This window comes from Protopterus annectens, chromosome 3.part1, assembly GCF_019279795.1.
Source record: "Protopterus annectens isolate FY-2018-M chromosome 3.part1, PAN1.0, whole genome shotgun sequence".
In the NCBI taxonomy this organism is placed as follows: domain Eukaryota; kingdom Metazoa; phylum Chordata; order Ceratodontiformes; family Protopteridae; genus Protopterus; species Protopterus annectens.
Window position 1 is genome coordinate 143,684,840 of NC_056732.1, and position 17,173 is coordinate 143,702,012.

Sequence of the window (17,173 nt, forward strand, 5' to 3'; positions counted from 1 at the left end):
GGGCCTAACCCAAACACACCTTCACACACAAGGGAAGAGGGAGACTAGGGTAACTGAAAAAAAAAACAAGGTTTTAGCAATAAAAATTAGCTAAATCAACTACCAAAGGGAACAACACTCACTTGTTAACAATTAAACTAAAAACTAGGTAAAACACAGAGAAAATTTTCTTCAAAAACTCATGAAACCCTACGCCTGGAACTTGTTCTAGGTGCTTGAATAAGCCGTGGAAAACGAGATCTGAGGAAAGAGAAGGATGGCAGGGGGTTATGGGTAAGAGGGAGGAGCTTGGAGCTCGGATCTTAGCTGAATAAAGCTGCCGGCTCGGATCAGATTTGGATCCGATACCCACAGGTTGATGAACAAATTAAGTTAACTACTTCAGATCAGGTATTTCCACACAGTTCCACCTCAAGGTTGAAATCAAATAATTAAATGGTGTTTGCTGTAAATTTTCAGTTTGACATTGCTTCAAATGTAAAGCATTACAAATGGAAGTCTACACACAAAGATAAATTTTGCTTAGATCATTTAATTTCAAAACATACACATACACAAAATTAAAATCATTCAACTTCTAAAATATTTATTCATTTTATTGTACAAACAGCATTTTCTTTCCAGGCATTTATTGTATCACTACTAGTAAGACAAAGAATGTACACATACAGTAATGCCCAACTGTCAGGCCATCATTTCAAACTGCATAACAAATTAAGTAGTGACATGTACAATAAAATGTATCTGACAATAAAAAAAAATAAACAATAGACCCTGAATGTTCTGAAACCGTTATAGGCACCATAATTAGACAGAATGTTGTGTATTTACTTATTTGTACTTAGACCATATGTTTGGCAGAAATCATGTCCCACAGCCTGTGTACCATTTGTTAATAACCTGTTAGTCTACTTTACTGTTAAAGTACCTGTTGAAAATTGTAGCCTTGTTCTGGCTTAACTTAAGTTAAAAACAATACAATAACTGTGATACACTATGTGAATGAAACATACAAATAACTAAGAAGGAAACCACACTTTTAAAGCATGAAACTGAGAATGTGAAATTACATGTCACATACAATGTTTCTAAAGGTAAGGCTTAAATTATATTTTTCACTATGAAAACTAGCGACAATAAAATATAAATATTGGTGTTTATAGATGCAGTAGCACAAAACCCACAAAAACTGCACATCACTGTTTGGACATGCTTAGTTTTAAGACTGTCAGGTGTTTTAACATATTTAAAACTTCTTTTTGCTAAAAAAATAAAAAACAGCTTAATTTTTTCATTTACAAATACAAACAATGAGTTTTAAGAGGTTGTTTGCATACACTGCTGGTGGATTTACCTGCACGCAAAAAGTGAGGTAAAATATTTACATGGAATGTTGGAAATGATTGTACAAAGCCACAATTTTATGCTTACAGAAAGACAGTTTCAAAACATGCAAATATAAATTACTATGATGATGACATTTACAAAGTAATTTTTTTCTGCCTATTCCCTTTATAAATAATGTATGTTCACAAGAAAAGCATTAACAGTAAGACTACAGATTTTCTGCTCAGGCATTAATGCAGAACAGCAACATTTTCTGAATGACAGACTGGAAATGACAATCACTGTTACTAATATTCTTAACTACTAAACCCCTCGCTTAACTCAGGCATTTACACTTTCAAACTCAAATGCTTTTGTCACACATCCTGCTGTCAGAGAAATTACTGACTGTTCTACTGTCCTGCTCAGTAACAAAACCAGAACACATGTGCATACCTAATAAATATTTCAAATAATTTACAGTCATTCCTATTACTGTTAAGAATTTGCAGCATTTTTCTGTAAAATATATCTTAATTAAAATGAAGTTATATATTACCTCTCTTTACATGAACCATAATCCTTAACAGCAACATTTAATAAAAGCACACAGAAAAAAAATCCAGTTATAGTTCCAGTACACACAATTCATGCCTCATTGTCATAAACTGTATAGGGGAACAAATCTTAAGTCATTTCATGTTTTGTGGTAGTGCTTGTTTCTTTCCCTGCAGCTTTCAAAACTGCAAATATTTTTCAGTAAACTGCAAATCCCAGCAGCTGACAAAACTAGGCTTTTTATATAAATGTACATGTTGTCTCAGGCAACATGGTCTCAGATACACAGCCCTTCTTATTTAACAGGCTGCAGGAATTTTCCAAGAATGTGACTGACAGAAAAATGTCAGTTACCATACAGGACTAAACAAGAAGTTAAGTGTACTACTACAGTTACTATATACTAGTTTGTTTAATGCTGTGGACTCAACTATAAGACTGTCATCTGAAATCCCTGCGCACATCAACAAAGAAAAGGAAAGAATTTGAAAGTTGATCTTCCAACAATTTCACTACATCATATGCTTTAGATCAACAAATAGAGTTTATATCCATATTTTTTTTTTCTTATCTGGCAGTTCATGGATTTAGGCACATGATGCATTCCTAAAACATTTTAATGCCAAAAGAATGTACTCCGTATGTGTTTGGTTTATGGTTATGCACAATCTATCTCTAGTGAACTGCAAGCATTATGAAATTACTACGGCAAATGAGATGGCAGTATATTGTCAACATGGAAATGTTAAACAATAAGGCAAGGCACTTTACACAACACTGTGCAATACCCTCCCATTAGGGATGGGTCAGAATACAAGGTGAATCCTGTTTCCTCCACCTTAAAAATGACACTACGCAGTAACACACAATTAAGAAGTGTATTACTGGCTTTAAAGTTGTTTATTTTCAGTTAACAGTGATAGCAGTATATTTTGCGCCCAATCTGAATGCAATTTAAATATATGATATGGCATACACTGATGTCATTTTATACTCTCTCTCTAAATATCAGGCACAAAAGCTGGCTTACACTTACTAAACAATATAAACTAGCCAACTAGAGACCACCTGTTGTTACTACTGCAGTGACCATATTTTCATTCTTAAATGATAACATGTTAAAAAAAGTGTGTGTCACAAGTGCTCAAACTGTCCAGTGGTCAAATGATGCAAAGGATGACAAAAGAGTTCTTATCACATAATGCTAGTCTTTGCATGTGAGAGACTGCAGTATAGTGGTGACTGGGATTTGTCTTCCCACTGTAATGTGATCTCAAAGATGGTATATATAAATTGTAGGAGGGGGAGGCTTGGAACCTGCAAAAATTTGTTTTTAGTATTTCAATGATTTGTTTGTGTGTGGGTTTGATTTGCTGCACTTTTTTAAAATTTTTAATAGCTGAACTTTTGACAATTTGAGCACTTGGTGTGTGTGTGTGTGTGTGTGTGTGTGTGTGTGTGTGTGCATTTATATAAAATACATAATGGGTTGTAATAAAATGCATTCAGCACAGTTATTAATCATAACTGAATAAATTCTACCAAATAAATATTGGTTCTGTTAAAAAGCCTACTTCTAAATCAGCTCCTAACATATTCATACGTGGGGATGGACTAATGGAAGCCCCCCGCCCCCCCCAACTCTTTTTTTCTGCTCTGGCTGCTTAAGCATACCACCATGTCACAAACAGAAATACATGCAAAATGCCCTATTTTATAAAGTAACAACATTCAGCAGTGAACTACATCTACAGAAGGAAAGCATATTATGTACTGCATTTTCCACAGGATGAATGGGGACTGTGACTTGCTGTCCATAATACTTCAACAAAATATATATTCAGTGCATATGAAAGCATGTCTGAGTACAAATCTGTGTGTGCTGGGGGCAGGGTACAAGCCATTTCACAGTCCACATTCATTTTGCAGGAAATGTAAACATTTGAGGAATATATCCATACCGTTAAGAAAGTAAAAAATGTTATCATATTCTAATATGATTTGTACTAGTACATTTAGCCTACACAAAGTCCAGTTCTCTTACAAATAAAATGCGCTTTGCAACAATTTTCTTCCTAGTTCTAAATGAAATGTGTTATACTGGTTGCATGTTTTCTTAAAAATGTGACTCATGAAGAACAAACAGCAGAATCATGTTTTCCACAAGAAGACTGGAGTCCAAGTATTTCTTTGATCTAACCTTAGTCTCATGGAAGATGAAAAACTACCCCTAAATAAAAATTTGATATACAAATTAAACTTTCTGACAAATAATTGCAAAGTTAAAACCATTCTTGTTTTCATAATGTACAACATAAATATCGAAACTGCATTCAGTGTCATTACAATTGTTAGCTATGCAGCCAGCTTACTGGAACCCAGAATGCCTCTGTTTCCAGTCTGTCTAAGACCTTCTTCAGTTCACTGTAAGCTGAACTCAAATCATCATTAACAATAACTTTGTCAAAGAGATGGCTGTACTGGCTTTCTGTCACCTGCGCCATTCTAATCATCTCCTGAAAATCGTCCTCCTATAAAAAAAGAATCAGGTGCAAAACTTGAGTTCATTTAAAAATTGTACACAATTTAAAATTAAATCCTGGCATACACTGTAGATGAAGTTCTATTTACTAATATAAAAAAGTACTGATATTTTTTCTTCTGTATAATGTCATAGTAGGAATTTCTAACTTATCACCCTAAAATACTTTAAGAGAAAACTTGTGTAGTTAAACAACTCTGATAGCTTCAACACCAGCTTAATAATATTAGTTAATACTTATACAGCCATGATACAAACCCTAACAGGAAAATAATTCATTGTAACAGTTCACATTTGCACGGGCCAATTATATTGCTTACAATACAAACTGATACCATGGGTGTTGCTTAACAAAAAATATATATTTTCTAATGCCTTTGAGTGAATAACATCACCAAGTATGAATATGTTTTAAGCTGTGTAATACACAAAACCAATGAATCAAGCATCACACATATCCTGCTAAGGATACCAAACATCCAAGCAAGTATATGCCATGGCTTGGACACTCTTTCCTCATGTACCATACATCCGACCTTAGACCTAGGCACAAAGATTACTCTTCCTGGTACTTGAAGGGATCTATATGTGCCAAAATCCTCACAACTTTCTTCCCTGGATAAACACTGAGGCTAGACACAAACGGGATAGATTCAAGTAATGAGAAATATAGAGGGGAAAGTATAAGCAAGTACAGGTTCCACCTTGGCCTAAAGGGGGGAGCGGGAGAAAGGGGGATGGAGGCATGGTGGATAAATTGTTACAGTGATGCATTTGAATATCTACTGTGAGGTTCCCTTCAGAATGTCGAAATACTGAAATCTCAAATGTTATATGGTCGAAGTTTCAGAATTTCTAAATTCTGAAAGGAGATCTGCATACAACGCAGAACAGGAGATTTCCATTTTCCTCGCTGTAGTGTGATCTCGGAGTTGGTATATTTAAGTAACGGGAGTGTGGGGGGTGCAGGGGGGCTTGCCCCCCTGCATAATCGCTTAAGTAGTTGATTTTTGTTGGGGGGAGTTCTTTTGGAATTTCAATATTCTGAAACATCGATCATATGACATTCGATGTTTCAGAATTTCGAGATTCCGAAGTGAATCTCTACTGACATGGTCAGTTCTTACACAAAGGTACTATGGTCATCATTACATCACTGCTGCATTAATGCTGAGAGATGAAATGATTCCGAAAGCTTTTAAGGAGACAGGGAGAGGGTAAGAGAAACAGGATTGGAGTCCAGTAACCCTTGAAGCATGGTTCTGCCAACTCCAGTCCTGGCTCCAGATAAAGCACACATTTTATACTGTTTGGTAAAGTTATGAATGAATGACCAAGTAGCTGCCTCTAATATAGATGTGGAGTGGAGCAATTTGAAGGAAGCCCCTGAAGAACCTACAGCTCTTGCAGAGTGAGCCTTAGCGTGCCCCTTGAGGGATTTGCCATTGAAAGAGTAGCTGAAAGAAACAGCAACAGAAATCCATCTAGAAATTATCTATTTGGATTCTGGAAGGAATTGCGTTTTACCCTCAACAGAAATCCGATCAGCTGTTATTTCTAATCTGTTTAGTCTTGTCCAAATAAGACTGTAACTGTCTGTACATGTCTAGCAAATTAAAAATAGTTTCTCCCTTATACAGAGGATTAGAAAAAATGCAGGAAAGTGAATAGACTGATTAAGAGACATTTCAGTAATCACCTCAGTCATACAGGAGAAATTAGTTCTAAGGGATAAACCAAAAAATGACATGATGGATAATAACTCTGAAACTCTTTTTTCAGAGGTTAAGCCTATGAAAATGAGACTGTCACTGGCAGCATAACAAGGACATAACATTGTGGCCCGTGGTCTGTCCCACTTGAACAACAATTGTACACTATGATGATGTATGCTGTATTATGAGATTGCACTTTCCAAACATAAATCTGGAGCATACCAAGTCAATTATCCTGTACATCGTATGCCCAATGTAATGGGTATCATTAGAAGCACGACTCCATGGAGAATGACATGGTATGTTTTGTGGGAATACAAAGAAATTGCCTTGCAATTCCACCATCTGGCTGGCCTAGTTTTCAACATCTAATAGTGACTATACGTAGTGTGTCACCTTAATCACCAAGATGTGGCTTAATTTTACTGAATGCATGAAAGGATATGGAGAATGAGTTAATGTCCAGACCAACCACAGGAATAGACAGTGAAGATACTCTGCTTTCTGCTTCTCTGTCCTGCTAGATAAGAACTAGACAGCTACCTTGCTGGTTATTATTATGCCTTTTATCTTTCTAGACATTATTAGTACTGTGGTCTAACTAAGACATGCACTTTACTACAACATGGAGGTGATGGTGCATTGTTTACCAATTATATTGGGATGTGTGGACACAAAAACAGCATAAGCTGCGGTAAGGCAATCGCCCAGATTAGCGATGTTTTAAACTTAAACAAATGGCATGTCAGGTTTTTGTGGTCTGGGCAAACAGTTAACCATTATCAGTAGAGACGTTATTGTGATGGGACTACAACACTTAAACCTAAGGGTTCACAAAATAAAAAAAAACAACAGTGAGTAATTAAACCATAAGCAAGTCATTAATATTTTTAAAATTTTTAAATGAAACTGTTTCTTGAAAATTCAGTGTTTAAAAACAGATACCCCTCTGTCAGGCTCAAAACAGACATTCCTAAAATGATAGAAGCTAAGGGAACCCCTAAAGGATGCCAGACTCAAGGAAGGAAAATGACACTGAAAGAGGAGCAAAATAAGATGACAAAATCCTGACAGATGTGAGTAAACAAAGTCCTTTGAACAGCCAGTAGCCTCACACCTGACAAGCCCCAGATGTCAGAAGACCCTAAACAGAAAGGTCAAAAAAAAAGAAGACCAAAAAAAACAACCACAACCCCACTAAAACTAAGAGAACATATATATATAGTAATAAAACAAAATATACAACCACAACACGCCCTCTAGCAACAGGGGAGAGGGAGAGGAGTAAAGTGGACTGCAGCAATGTGGATCTCATCTACATTTGCAGTCCTTACACTTGGGTAGAATCCCAAAGCAGAGGTAAGGGAGGATGGCAAAACTATAAAGTAGTAGGAGCTGCCAAAATGCCCTGTAAAATAGCAGTGGCAAACCCAGCCCTAGATTTAGAGTAAAGTGGAAGGTGGTAATGCTTAGAGAAAGTATGCACTGAACTCCAAGTAGCTGCTTCTTAAAAGCTGTAGAAGTGGCAGTAGCCCTAGTGGAATGAGGCCTAATCCCAGCTGGGATCTCCTTACCATGATGGGAATAACAGAAAGCAATACAAAACCCAATCCACTTAGAAATAGTTTGTTTTGACACAGGCTTGCCCTGAGAACCCAAAGCAAAAGAAACAAACAACTGCTGAGACTGCCTGAACTCTTTAGTTCTGCTCAAATAATATCTCAACTGCCTGTGTATATCCAAGGTGTGCAAAATCTTTTCCCCTTTATTTTGGGGGTTTGCATAAAAAGTAGGCAAATGAATAGCTTGGTTTTAGGCATAAAGGAAGGATTAGTACGTAAAGATACCCTATCCTTATGGAAAATTAAGAAAGGCTCAACTGCCATAAGGGCTGTAATTCAGAAACCCTTCTCGCAGAGGTAATGGCCAACAAAAAAGCAGTCTTCCATGATAAATATTTCAACTCGGCAGTAGCTGCAGGCTCAAAAGGTTGTAGAGTAAGTTTCTCCAACACAAAATTGAGATCCCAAGCAGGAGTAGGGCTTTTTTGGGGTCTTATATTCTTTGCCCCTCTAAGGAATTGTTTAAACAAAGGATGAGAAAACAATGGTGGATCACAGTCATAGTGAGCAGAAATTGCTGCAGCATGAATCTTAATAGAAGAGAAGGACAATCCTTTGTCCAGTAACTCAGCAAGATATTGAAGAGCCACACTTAAATTAGGCTTAGCAACATCAAATTCCTTTGCTGCACTCCAAAATAAAAATCTCTTCCATTTATCTCGTATACTTTCCTTGTACTAGGCCTTCTGGCCTCCAAAATAACATTCAAAACTTGCGCTGAGACCCTCCAGGGTTTAAAACAGAATATGCCAGGCTGTTAGGTGAAGAGAGTGAAGTTTGACATTGAGTAAATGACTGTTCTCTTGAGACAGCAGGTGTGGAATCGAAGGCAAAGGCCATGGAGGCTCCCACCAGACTTCTCAGTAATGGGTACCAGTGCTGTCGAGGCCAATCTGGAGCTATTAGAATCATCTTTGGCTTGTCCTGTCTGACCTTTAGGAGTACCTTTGGGAGGAGAGGCAGAGGTGGAAAGGCATACACATGAAGATTGCTCCAATTGAAAGAAAGAGCATCCACTTTCCAAGCTGTGGGATGAAACCTTTTGTGCAAAACTTTGGCAGCTGGTAATTTAGTGGAGAAGCGAACAGATCTATGTCTGGAGTTCCCCATGACACTGTCAATTTTTTAAAATACATGAGGATCCAATTTCCAGGGGATCCATAATTCTGCTCAACACATCTGCTAAGGAGTTCTGTGCTCGGCAGAAACCTTGCCTGAAGATTGAGCTGTAAACTGAAGCAGTCTCCCACAAAATCATTGCTTGTCTGCATAGAGGATAAGAATGTGTTCCCTTGTTGATGTACCACATGACAGTTGTGTTGTCTGTTAGAACCAACACCTGCCCTGGAAGAAGTAAATCCTTGAAAGCTATTAATGCAAATTGGACTGCTAACATCTCCTTCAAGTTGATATGTAGATGTTGTAGTCTGGCAGGCCACGTGTCTTGTATCCACTTTCCATTTAGATGAGCTCCCCAAGCTTTGTCTGAGGCATCTGTCGTTAGAATCTGACGAGTCCCTTGTTTAGGTGACATTCCTGAGCCCACCACAAAAATTCCTTTTGAATGCAAGGTATTATCTGAATGACAGTGTCCATATCCTGGCAGTGCTGTGTCCATACATTTTGAGATACCATTGTAGCTTCCTCATATGCAGTTTGGCATTGAAGCACTGAACCCCAAGGCTTGAAGGACTGTCCTTGCAGTCAGCCTGGACTGATGAGACAATTGATGGAAGTAAAGAGCAAGATTCTTTTGTTTGTCCGGGGTCAAAAGGCCATCTGGGATGCTGTATTCAGTCTCACACCCAGAAAGCACATGTCTTGAGAGGGTACTAGACTGGACTTTATTTCGTTCACAGAATACCCCAGGCATCTTAGCACTGCTATCACGTAAAATGATGAAGAAGCTCGTCCCTTCCTTTGGCCAGAATCAGGCAATCGTCCAAATAAGGATAGATTTGTATTCCTTTTAGCCTGAAGAAAGCTATCACTGGAGCCAGAACCTTTGTGAACACTCTGGGTGCAGTAGATAAGCCAAAGGGCAATGCAGAGAACTGATAATGAGAAGTCCCAGCAGACTTCCTGCAACTTAGCCTGATAGGAACATGAAGGTAAGCTTCCTTGAGATCCAGAGTCACCATCCAGTGATCTTTGCCCAGCAGAGGTAAAAGCTGTTGTAACGTCAACATTTTGAACTTGGGAATGTCCAGATAAGTGTTGAGGATAGATAAATCCAAAATTGGTCTCGGTTCCCCTTCTTTGGTACTAGGAACAGGCGAGAATAAAATCCTAGGCCTACTTCTGGCAGAGGGACCGGCTGTATGGCCCCTATTTGCAGCAGCAGAGAAATTTGTTTGTGAGCCTCTATTCTTTGCTGAGGAGGAACGTCTGGCATGCCTTTGAAAGGAGGCAAGGTATGGAAATAAAACCTGTAACCTTGGTGTATAATATCCAATACCCATTTGTCCTGGGTAATCAAACTCCAATTTTCTTTGAAGAGTGCCAACCTTCCTCCCAAAGGTGCTGCCAGACAAGAAGGCTCTGGCAGCTGAAAAGGTAGGTCATTGGGCCTGTTTACGAAAGGACTGGCCCCTGCCCTCACCGAAGACTGCTCAGGTGAACCCCTTGTTCTTGGACTGAAAGAGCACCGAGCTCTACTCCTACCACGTCTAGATCTTCCCCTAGACTGTGAATCATAAGAAGTCCACCCCTTAGCAGGCCAATTCCTACTAAACTTGGAGGCTGAACTTGCAAAAATCTTTAACAGTCAGCATAGACTTAGCCTTGTCTTCCATTTTCTTTAAAACTGCCTCCACAGGTGAACCAAACAATACATCAGACTGTAAAGGAGCATCTAAAATCCTTGTCTTAACATGGTCAGATAAGTTCTGATCCCTCAGCCAAAGAACTGACCCAGTGGCAGCCACCCTAGACGAGGCCTGTACAGCATCAAATCCACATTGTAAAGAATGCTTACCCACTTGTTCAGAAACATGTACCAAATCTTGTAATTCTTTACACTCAATGCCCTCCGCCAGAGCATCTACCTTAGACTTCAATTGAGAAAGAAGATAGTTTTGATATTTCAACATGTGAAACTGGCAATTCAAAGCCCTCATAGCTAAGGTGGAAGAAGTATAGACTTTCTTTCCCCATCTATCCAAAGCTCTGGCCTCTTTATCTGGAGGAACCGGATTTTTTACCACAGAAGCTTTGACACCCTTAGGTCCCTGACTAACTGTTTCTGGGTCTGCCCTAGGACTCTTATACAGATATTTATGAGCTTCAGGCACCCTGTAATAACTGTCCGGTTTAACAGGAGCAGGAGGCAAAGAATCAGGATTAAGTGAAGCCTCTGCAAACACATCTTCCACAACATCCAGAACAGGAGGAATAGCCAAAGGCCTATGCTGAGGTAAAAGCAAAAATTCTCTAAGCCTTTTCCTGGAATCAGAGAAGTCCTGACCTTCCCACTTAAAATGTTCCCTCATAGAGTGAAGAGTCTCTGAAAAAGAAAAATCCTCTGGAGGAGAAGCAGAAGGAGTAGAATCATCCACATCCGAATCAGAATAAGGAGAATACTCCTGCAAGTCTTCAGCCGAAGACTCTGAAACATCAGAAACCTGCTCAAAACTCCCCAACTCTGGTTCCACCCTAGGCCTCTTATCAGGAGGAGGCATAGAACCTCTAATCAAAGTAATTAAATCTTCTGCCATTTTGAGCATGTGCTTCTTGGGCACAGATCCTGAAGAACTAGGAGTGACACCAACAGAAGCTAAACCTGGCCTGACTCTGGGAGAAGCCTTGGAAACAGAAGGAGAGGGCCTAACCACCCTAGGAAGGGAGGGGAGTACAGTAACTTGAGAAGCCCCTTCAGCCTGGCCTGCCTCCTGCGAGGCCACATCCTGCAAAATCAAAGTTTCCCCCTGGGACTCCAGAGAAGCCTCCGGCGGAACCACCGGTTCCACTGGCCCGCGAAAAGAACGGCGCCCAGTGCGATCGACTCTTCTTGTCTGGGTTTAGCTGCTTTGTCTTTGAAGAAGCGCTTCTGGGCGTCAGAGCATCCGGCGGCATATTGTAATTGCACCGCTTCCGAAGACCAACCTGGCACAATCTACCCGCTAATAGTGCGCTTATTAAACCTAGCACAAAGCGACACCCAACAACGTCGTGCTCAGGCCCCAAACAAGGAATACACAAACTATGATAATCTCTATCGGTATCTGCTTCCCACAAGAAATACAGTTATTCACTTTTCTGACTTCAAACCACTGAGGCAAGAAAAACTAAAATATTCCCAACTTTGACTCGGTCTGAAACTCCACCGAAAATTTTTTCAGAGCCGAACGGCACTTGCAACGCTGCTTCTGCATCGGACCATGCGGCAAAAAAGACTGGGGATATGACGTCGGTCATGCGCATTTGTACCCTGACGTTCTGATGTCAGTCTTAAGCGCCTTGACCGACGTCAGCCTAATACTTTGATATTCGGGCCGACCGAGGACAGCGGACTACCCAAGTGTAAGGACTGCAGCAATGTGAGATGAAGAACATCCTGGGCTACATCAAAGGGAAATAAGATCTCAGTATTCTTCCAGCTAAGCAGGACTAAGATTATATATTGCACAGAAGATAAGAGTAAGAACCACCATAAGTACATTCTAGCTGCACCTGACAGCCACTGCACATCCTATAGCACAAGCATAATATGACACATTCTAGAATTACTTGTCAAAAAGTTATCCAAGGAATTCTGCACCCACTGCAGTAATCATGGTGGGATAACAATGAAGCATTTACCACCATTCCAAAGTCTGAAGTTGGTAAACAGTACCTAACTCTGCAATATTTTTCAGATGGAAATAAGATATCTTGAATACAGCTGACACCTTGTTTCTAAGTGTAAGTCTATCATCAAGAAAAATGCCCAGGTCACAAATGTTAGAAACAAATTCAAACAGGTTCCTTCCACAGGCAATCGATGAGACACAGCACAGGAAGATTACACTGATGGATGCTAGCAGGAAACAGCAATGACTCCATGTTTTGTCAGGTTGAGCTTCATCTGACTAAACCCCATCCATTCAAGGATGAAATCCAATCAGACCACAAAGGATAAAACAAAGACACATACTTCACTGAAAAAGGAATGTTAATGCTGAATGTCATTAGCATGTGACTGCAGAGAGATACCTCTTCTTATCATATCCTTCCTTAAAGGCAGCATGCACACCATGAATAACAAGGTAGACTTTCTTGAGACTCATGGTGTACACAGCATCAATTACTGGTGGCCTGAGTTCAGAATGAGATAATGAGATGGAACCCCCCCTCCCCCTTTTCAAGGACAAGCAGACTTTCACATGGTAAGCAGGTGGGTAACATAGTAGGTAGTTCACAGCACAACAGAGTTAAACAATGTGGCATGTAAGACAGTAAAGGATGACCAAGGCATTGTCCAAGTTACATACATTGGGGCATGGTGTCCGCATGTTTAAGGACAGGGGTTACATTTTCCAGGGAAGAGAAGACCTGAAGCTAGTGAAAGATGCCAAGAGTGCTAGCTTGCTTTTGAAGTACTGTTATGACTTTTTTTTTTGGCTGAACCACTTGTAACGTATAGGCAGGTAAGCAGCTGTTACTTTTCATAATCATATCTGTGAGTCTACAAAAGTCTCTGCCTTCAGGGACTGCAGGTGTTATGGTTGTGGTCATGGTATAATGGTGCTGTACAGTGCTTTAGGTGTGACTGCTTGAGCTTAATACCACCACACAGAACAGGGCTTTGGAAAAGCATATAAAGACTACCCTTGGGGTACCAACAATATGAATAATGTAGTGAATGGTGCACAGTGTGGATGACTTTGAAAATATTCCAGCTTATATGTCTGGTATGTATTTCATTAGCATTATCACATACTAAGGGAGTAAGTGGCATGCAGTAACGTATCAACTGTGGGGTACTGAACTACCTTCCTCTTTCTGCTTGCTTACCATCAAGCAATGACCTGCAATGTGTTCCATTTCTTTGAATCTCTCCCATAGTTATAATACTCCGAAACTATTTTATTAAACATTTATAATTATATTAATAATGTCTCTAGTTACACTATTATATACACTATTTTAGCAACAGTCTAACACAATATCAAATACACTTTTGGTTAGTACAAATATTTAGCAGGATTCACTGCAATACAAACTTAAAACCACTTTATTCAAAATAAATGTACTCTTCAGTTACAACTTCATAATTAACTAATTTATTAAAGCAATAGTACAGCATTTCCTATATGTGAATTTAAAAAAATCTACAAAAAAGCATACCGTGAAAGGTTTTGCGGAGCCTTTTTCATCTTTGCTAGAAATAATCATTGAGTTTTTTCTTGTTTCTCGCAAACGTTCCAGTGATGGTGGTTTAATAAATATTACAAAGGGTTTGAATTCAGCAGTCCGTAGGTGCTTAAGTGTCTGAAAAATAAGATAGCAAATCCACTTTTGTAAGGTAGTGCTGCACAAAAATATTGCAGAAAAAAAAAGGCAGTTATATTTACAACCAATTTTTAAAACATAAAATAAACTCAATCAGACATTTCATTGTGTTTCAATAAAAGAAAAAAAATCCATAAGTTCAAGGTTGAGGGCCAGATTTCACCCAAATGAAGATGGATATCTTCCCACTAGTACAGAAATCTAATAAAATGGACAACCTGGATCAAAAGAGAAGAAAATGAAGGAAGGTGAATCCCATCTGCAGAGAAATCAAGGAGAAGCAATCCTAGAGGAAAAAAGAGTTAATCTAACCACACCATATGCCCATCTACAGTGGTTGATAATACTTGGATTATAGGAGGTTACTAGGTTATTGGCCCTGAGGCCGTTATAAGCCTAGCCAACAGTTTAGACCATGTTTAGACAAACCAGCACCCAATGCCCCTGTCCAGCAGGGACATGAGTGGAATCCCAGGGATGTAGTTTCTATTTCCCATCCAGTTATCCAGGTTGCACTTAAAAATGGGTAAAGAGGTACTCTGCTTGACGTGGTGAGGGTGTCTATTCCACAGATGGGGGAGTCTCTGGGACACAAATCTGTCCCACTAACAAGTCCTACTGATGTCACAGATCAGGCTGAGGCTGCGCATGCAGGTTACTCGAGTGGAGCATGACTTGCATATATACAGTAGTCCCATCAAGGCGAGGTCCAAGATAGCCTTATATGCCAGACAGAGGTCTCTGAGGAGTCTGTATGAAACGGAGTAGAGGGATAGGACTTTTATCCTATCTGTGTATGGCAGATTTTTGAGGTCCTGCATTCTCCTGGTCAGGAACCTCTGTGGTCTCTCCAGCTGCTTCATGTGCTTTGCGAGGTACATGCTGAATGGGGCGTTGTACTCAATAATGGGCCTTATAAGGGAAGAATACAGGGATGTTATGACCTCCTTCTCCCTGGATGAGATACCCTTACTTATGAGGTGGCCCATGTAGAAAGCTTTCCATACAATGGAAGCAACATGGTGGTCAGAAGTCAGGTTGCTAGCAATCTGGGTGCCCAAATCCCTCATGACTGATTGCATGCTTTGGAGATTATTAACGTGATAATTTGTGGGGACATCACTCTCCCCAAAGGGGATGATGACACATTCTTTGGTATTCAGCTTGAGGCCATGTTTCTGGCACCAGTCATTTGTTTGGGTGAGACTCCCTTGGAGGATGTCCACGTCACTAGGGGAATTGATGACAGTACCCAGCTTGCAGTCCTCTGCAAACTTGGCCACCCATAGCCCACTGATTTTGGCCTGCACCTTAGAAAAGCATATCCTAAATAACACAGGCCCCAAGACCGAACCCTGGGGTACTCCGGTCGATACGGGTCTACTGCTTGAGGTGGCTTCCCCTATTTTGACTAGGTGGGTTCTATCAGTGAGCCAGTCAGTTACACATCTGGTAACATATGGATTGATACCAAGTTGAGAGAATTTATCTCTTTTGCCCGAGTGGGGAATAGTGTCGAAGGCTTTGGGCAGGTCAAGTTAGGCAGTGTGCGCCATCTTCCCCTCATCCATGACTTTCGTGACTGTCTCAAAAAAGTCGACCAAATTTAACAGACATTACCTCCCCTTGATGAAGCCAAACTGTGTGGGATCTAGTGTTTGAAGGTTGCCAATGTCCTTGTTAATGAGGTCCATGATAATCCATTCCATGGACTTGCAGATCAGGCTAGTTAAGCTGATGGGTTTATAATTTCCAGGATCGGTGGACACTCCACCTTTGTGTAAAGGGATGACAGTGGCTGTCCCCCACTCAGTTGGGCCAAAGCCGGTACTCAGGCTTTGGTTGAATAGGACGCCTAATGGTGCTGCAAGTTCCTGCCTGAGTTCATGTAGGATGCAGCTTGGGATGCTATCGGGTCCCATGGAGGCTGTATTTCATGCCTTTCAGAAAGCAGTGATGACCTGATCCCTAGATATAAGGGGAAGGGGGCAGGTACTAGGAATGTCCCGATTTACTGATGGGGGGGGGGGGGCAGAGGGGTGAAATTTTTGCTGAATCTGCCAGCCATCAAGTTTGCTATATCTACGGCATTTGTATATGTGGTGTCCTTGACCACCAGTTCTGAACAGATCTGGGTACTTCCTTTGAGACTGCAGACATATGTGAAGAAGGCCTTATGACTGTCTCTAGTAGATGTAGCCACTTTGGACTTTGCTAAAAAAACAAAAAACAAAAAAACAGGAATCAGAAAAAAAAAACAGGTTTAAGAGGTTAAGATAGATGTGTAAAGGCAGAAAATACATAAAGAGAGAACCTGGACCTAGACAACTCCATGGAGTTACTCCAGGTACAGGTTACGGTGGGTAAGACCCCCATTCAAATCATAGCCAGTTATAGATCCCCCTCCATGGGTCATGACACCCACAAAGCCTACTTGACCAAACTTGAGACAATCCAAATTTTACTGAGCATTTCAATTATCCCACCATCAACTGGGAAATCTAAGCTAGCCCCAACTCTTTAGCGCAAAGGTTCCTTGCCTTTGTTAATTCAAATGCCCTGTAACAAATTGTCCATATTATGACAAGGAAAACAAACATTCTGGATCTGGTCCTCACCAACATGTCAAGCAGATGCATTACCGCAACTGCCTGACCCTCATTAGTTAAAACTGACCACAAATCAGTCACTCTTGTGCTGACACTAACACCAGAACTCAAAAAGGGTGAAATCAGACTAAAAATCTTCACCAAGGCAAACTATAGCCTCCTAGGTGATGGTGCAAATGCATTCCAAGCCCCACCCCAAGCTGAAAGTGGTAACTACGTCAAAGCTTACACTAAAGCCCTGTACAATCACTTGCATAAGTGTGTAAACTCATCCGTACCAGAAAGAATCAAAGCCAGAGCCCCAAGTAA

General features: G+C 40.2%; 1 protein-coding gene across 2 annotated transcripts in view; it reads right to left on the reverse strand.

Annotated features, from left to right (window-relative positions):
* Nucleotides 1-560: 560 nt before the first annotated feature.
* Nucleotides 561-17,173, reverse strand: part of MPP7 (MAGUK p55 scaffold protein 7) — a 1,877,075-nt gene continuing 1,860,462 nt past the window's right edge. For both annotated transcript variants that reach the window (XM_044066673.1, XM_044066671.1), the window contains 2 exons: nt 14,091-14,234; nt 561-4,415 (listed from right to left, as the gene is read on the reverse strand). In XM_044066673.1, the coding sequence (XP_043922608.1) occupies nt 4,236-4,415; nt 14,091-14,234 (324 nt within the window). In that variant the 3' untranslated portion in view covers nt 561-4,235. The remainder of the gene's footprint in view (nt 4,416-14,090; nt 14,235-17,173) is intronic.